Raw genomic sequence first — 6,000 nt, 5'->3', positions numbered from 1 at the left:
TAGGCATATTTACCTGTATCTTTATTAAAACAATGTACACTGGGAATGAAATTCAATATCATTGTGCGTAACATGTTTACGATTAACCCATCAATGATTTCTAACAGTTATTTAATATGCAAGAAATGCCTCAAGTCCTATTTTGCCAAGAATAAATAAATTCATGTATTAAACTTTTCATGGGTTTGCAGAAATTCAGAAACAATAAAAATCAAATGAATTCATATTAGATAAAATTATTGATAATAAATTTCAGTAACATTAATGACATTTTACATTATATCTTTGAAATATAAAAAAAGATACTTATTTTATGTATACCATAAAACAGTCACAACACATTCTTTTTATAAGACATCTTCTCATTTGTGTTATTAGCACATAATGAGGTAAGGAGTTTACCCTTTGTTCCATAGATTGGCTGGTTTGGGGAACACCAATTTCTTTACTTTGTTCCATTAAGGTAACCATTAAGATAAGAGGATTTAGATCCAGACCTCTTAGAAGGATTCCTATATGAATGTATTGAGAGCAATGTGCACAGTCTATTATTCCACTCCCTCAGTTTCTCATAAAAGTTGGTGTTTGCTTGCTTTTCTTCCCAGGTAATATTTATTCTTAGAAACTACTTCCACAAAAGTAGCCTTAGTAACTTAGTGGGAAAAAAGTTGGAAATTGGACTTTTTTTATTAGAAACTCGCCATCCAGGTAGCCACAAAGCACACATGGGCTGTAAAATCAGTCTTTTTTCACACTGCACTTGTAGCTCAGGGACAATTATTTCATAAACCGTAATCTCTTGAACTGAGATGAAATTGGGTGACATTCAACACTGATACTCAGCCTCTTCTTTCAGACCTCCCCGCAGGCTGACAGTGGGAATGACAGTGGTCCCTATTGTAGACAGCTGTGCAGTAAACACTTTAGATCACATGGATGATAAATAGGTGCCACGTAGTAATATTTGGAGCAGTGATTTGGTTCTCAATTTTGGGATGCTTCAGAATCACCTGTAGGGCTTGTTAACGCACAGATTTCTGATACCACCCTCAAAAGTTTCTGATTCAGCAGATCTAGGATAGGGTGGAAATTTGCATGTCTAATAAAATCTCAGGTGATGCTGATGCTGATGGTTCAGGAACCACACATGGAGAATCACTGATTTAGAACAAAGGAATTCTGACCTCTGAGAATGTCCTTGGCACACATCCACAGAACTGTGAACTAGCTCTCTTCTCTCTCTCTCTCTCTCTCTCTCTCTCTCTCTCTCTCTCTCTCTCTCCTCTCATTCTTAAATGATAAAACACAACAACAAAAAACTTGATATATTAGGGTCTAAAGATTTACCTCTTACTCTGAGATTTTACTTAGCTATTAAGGCATGTTATCAATAGTATCTGAAGTTATCTTCAAACTATTTAAAGTGCTAGCTTCTTTCACAATCTGAACATTACAATTCTCCTTTCATGCAGCATAAATAAGAAAAAAGATCTCAGATGTACAAAGGGGAGAAAGAAGAGTTATGCTACTTTGATTTTATTGATATTGTTTTGATAGCTAGTAATATCATTTCAATAAACCTCATGTGAGAGTTTTGCTTTAAGTAGTAAAAAAAAAAACACAAAGTATTCCCCAATTCTAAAATTTGAAAGTGCCTCTTGTATAATTTGGTTGTATTACTTCTTTCGAAAAGTGATGAGTTGGGTAAAAGCAAGAAAAGAAAAGGATAACTTTTATCTTCTATGGAAATCTTTCTTAAATATGTTTTTGTTTCACTAAATAAGAACACCTGCTCTTATATGAGAAGAGCAAGTTTTTACGAAAAGGTTTTTTACTTTCAATTTAATTTTGAAGTGAACATTTGAATCAGAAAAATTCTGCAGAAAAACAAATTTGAACTATCCAGTGCTTTGAACCCCAGAGCATACATTTGTACAAAACATACTGCTCCTATTCATCTGTGTGTAGGTTAAGAGCAAGCTCCTCCATTAGTCTAATCACCTGGCTTTCAGCCACAGGCCTAGAGGCATTCACTGATATCAACAATGTCGCTGTAATTAAGTAGAAACAAAAAAAGTGCCAACCTTGGTAGGAACCGCATCCTGGGTGTCGCTGCTCTGTCGGTGTGGGAACCTGCCCCCCAGAATGCTTTGCTGCCCTGCGGACCGGATCAGCCTGCTCCCTCAGTAGACCTGAGCTCTTTTAAAGGCACATTTATATCCACCCCCACCTCATTTCCTAGCACACAGCGCAGCTGGTGCTTTCTGGTAGGTGTTTGGTCAATGTTTACGGTATTTAAACAAAGGCAAATGTTTACCATCAAATCTTCATGGTATTAACCTGTGCGATAGGGAAGCCAGCTGGGATTTAGTGGTCCACTACTTTTCTTTGTAAATTGCATTCTTCATGGAATCCACCAAGGCCGACTACATCATTTTCACTGGCTAGAAGAGTACAATGATGTGATTTTACTTAAATTATTCTTAAATGTTGAAGTCTTAGAGATGGAAATTATTATGTATTCATAGTTACTCCGAAATCTTTATGCTAACACTGTGTCTTACTGGCCGTATGTTGAGATGAGAAATGTTAGCAATGGTAAAGTCACAAACCTGAGAAAATTGTGTTACTGAGTGATAGAATTCATGAAAAATAAAGTTTAATAGTGGTTATTTTTATGTGGTTTTGGAAGGTAGCTTTTGAGTTATCTAATATAATATGCTATTCTGTAAATAAATATTCTCTCAGATGTCACATCAGAATGACAGTCCCTTGTGATTTTTTTTTTTTAAACAATGAAGTCAACTAACATGTCTTTAATTCAGCTAGTAATTGCTACTTCTTTTAGTTGCCGAAAGAAAACTACAGGAGAACTTTGGGTAATTTTTAGCAACCAGTTTGAATGTGAAATGGAAATAATTCGAATTGGAAATACTTAAGCATTTAATTCACACAAAGCATAATACAGGAAACTGAAATAGCCTGAAATCAATTCAGTTGAAAGTTAAACGTCTAACATATTTAAATCAATAGTTGAGAAATTAGTTTAAACTGACTTTTATTTCCAAAGAGCAATAGGTTTTTTCTTTTGCAAAAAAAAAAAAAAAATGGGTCCACAAAGTAATTTTAGCTTCAGATGGGTCAGATCATAAGATTTCCGTGAACAGAGATTAAAAAAAAAAAAAAAAAAGAAATAAAAAGAATCATTTTACTCAGGTATCCTTGTAATGTAAATCAATATTCTACCAGTTTTGAAGCAGCCCCGCCCCATTGGCTGCTGGGAGTGTGCTTATACTGGTGAGCACGACTTGCTCTGAGAGTTTTGATATGTTATCAAAGTTGCTGATCTGGGTGGTCAGAGACTTTCTGCTCTCTGTGCTGGTCCGCCCCCTGGCGAGCCGATCCTCCTGGCGATGGTGAACGCCCAGGCAACAGCAGGAAAATGCAGCTTTAAATTCCTCTCGAAATTTTCCTGGCAAACAGGGGAGAATGGAAGGAAAAAGAATTGTGCGTGAATATGTCTTAACAAATCACGAGTAGGGTACAACTGAGTGGCTCCCTTGAGCCAAACTAACAATGAGGTGCCACATTTTGCAAAGATGGGGAAAATAGGAAAAGGAAATTGCGTTATGGGAAGCTTGGTAGACTCTTGAAACAATGAGGTATTTTCATAAAATAATGAGACTGCTTTTCATGCTTGTATTTGGAGTCTGTCTCATTTCTTTTGAGTCAAACCTTATATATTTGTGAGTGTGGGTTACTTTTAAGTAGTTAACTATTATAAAAGTGATCAGTAGAAGAATGTCCAGAAATACTTAATAATTTCAAAAATGATAAAACTTACGTTGCACACAGCCGAAACTATACAGACTTACCCCTTTTACTCAGAAGAAACTTTTCTACTGAAACAATCAATTGAACAAAATATCTAGAAAAATATCTTAAAAGATCTACAAAGCCTAAAGTTTTATAATCTGCATAGGCAGAACAACACTTAAAAACACACACACACCAATTTTGGAAGTTATTCCTTGTCTTTAAAATTACTGACATGGAATTGGAGAGGTAGGAAAATGAAACAATAACCTTTTTAAGGGTAAATGGCAGGGTTGGGAATTATAATTTATTTTTTTCTGAGCCTCAATTACCAAATTGGGTTATTGAGTGATTAAATGTGAAGATGAAGGTTAAGGGATAATACAAGAGCAGGAACATAAGTCCCCAGTGATTATCAGCTCACTCTTAAACACATAATTGCATTTTGACTTGTTCTGTGGCTTCTGTTTCAAACATTTCCCCTTACAACCTCCTAATAGGTTTTACCTGCTTAGTACAAAGCTCAGCGCTTTAGTCATCCCTAACCCCTTGCCAACTGCTTCCTCACTGCTTTCTAAGTCACAGTTCCACATGCCCCTCTCCCTTCAAACAGCACTGCTTTCTAAGTCACAGTTCCACATGCCCCTCTCCCTTCAAGACTGCAGTCCGTTGTCTCCGACGTAATGCAGTCTTTGTTTTGGAAACTGGAATTGGGTGTGGCAGGGAAGGCAATGAAAAGGGGCACCTGGACACAAAACAAGCCTCACACACATACCACCTGATTTTCTGAAAGCTGAACTAAAGCAGATAATACATATAGGGTATGTGCAATGTTTGAATAAAAAGTTATTTTTAAAAAATCAATTATTGACTAATTTTTATAACCCAGAAGGCCAAATATGAAGTTACAAAATGCACATACTTTATTAAGTGTGCAATGAAGTAAATTGCTTATCACTCCATATATAATTATCAGATATTTGGAAGTAGAAATGAAAAAGAAAGAGCCAACCAGTTATAGAATAAGACAATGTAAAGACATAGCTAATTAAAACACAGTTTTAAAAGTCAATCAGACAAAAATGTTTGTAAATAAAACAATAATTAGCTAAATAATTTTAATCATGGTATGGATTCATAAACAGGTTAAATAATTTACAGATGTGTGTGTGGTGTGCCACTTAGCTTAGGTGTTATTTAGGAGGAATATCATTTTTTGTGGTCAGTGAGGAATCTTGAGGAAAAACCCAAGAGATGTTACACACAAGATTAATGTGAATAGAAAAGTTCCTAAAAGTAGAAGGGTTCCAGTTCAATCTCAATTAGACTACAAATGTTGGCCAAGAAAATAATGTAGCATGGCTGTTTTATTTCAGACAAACTTATTTTACATTTTTAGAAATTAATCTTTAATGTAGGACAAGCAAGATTATGTGGTATTCAGTTCTCACAATTTTCACTTTCTTCCTATTGCAACATTTCTTCTAAATTTTATGGGTTGGGGGGAGGGGGGATCCCTTAGATAATTTTCTCTGTTAACCTAGGTAGTGTGTTCCTGCTCATAAGGGGAAAACCTCAAGACAAATCACATCAGTAAAAAAAAAAATTCTCACTGTATAGCACCTAAGCTCTTCATCTAGTTCAAGAGTGATCAACACCTCTGGTCATTGGTCCCTCACCCTTGGTTAGAACTATGGCTTATATAGAAGAAACAGTTGCAAACTTACCACTGAGAAAATTATAAATAATTGGGTTTGCAGCACTATTGGCATATACAAGCCAGTGTGAAAATGTAAACCAGGCATATACAGTCTCTCTGTCTTCTGTGTGGTTAAACATCCCAAATACTCTGTAAGCAAAGAAAGGACAACAGGAAATCTAGTGTGATTCCGGTGAATGAATATCTTTTCAATAATTATATTATGCAAGAGCAAACCAAGAGATACACATTTGAAGAAAATGTTTTGTGTGGTAAAGAGAAAATGATTTTTGAGGTTATTTATTTTGTGGAAAAGAGCAGAATGCTCAAAAAATTGAAAATATTCTAAATTAAACATGGACTTTCTCCTTAGAAAGCAATTTCCTTTCCTTGAAAAGGAAGGTATTTAAGTTGGAAGAATAAGAGAAATATTGTGGACGTGTAGGTATTTGGAAGTAGCTTAAGGAAAGTACAAGTGCTGAGAT

General features: G+C 35.4%; 1 protein-coding gene across 1 annotated transcript in view; it reads right to left on the bottom strand.

Annotated features, from left to right (window-relative positions):
• Positions 1-3,179: 3,179 nt before the first annotated feature.
• HCRTR2 (hypocretin receptor 2) overlaps positions 3,180-6,000 on the bottom strand; it is a 94,970-nt gene continuing 92,149 nt past the window's right edge. The window contains exons 6-7 of the mRNA XM_008151558.3: positions 5,544-5,665; positions 3,180-3,472 (exon numbers count right to left, since the gene is read on the bottom strand). Coding sequence (XP_008149780.1) covers positions 3,243-3,472; positions 5,544-5,665 — 352 coding nt within the window. The 3' untranslated portion in view covers positions 3,180-3,242. The remainder of the gene's footprint in view (positions 3,473-5,543; positions 5,666-6,000) is intronic.

The sequence above is a fragment of the Eptesicus fuscus genome, chromosome 10, assembly GCF_027574615.1.
Source record: "Eptesicus fuscus isolate TK198812 chromosome 10, DD_ASM_mEF_20220401, whole genome shotgun sequence".
Taxonomy (NCBI): Eukaryota; Metazoa; Chordata; class Mammalia; order Chiroptera; family Vespertilionidae; genus Eptesicus; species Eptesicus fuscus.
This window is presented reverse-complemented; position numbering and strand designations above follow the sequence as displayed.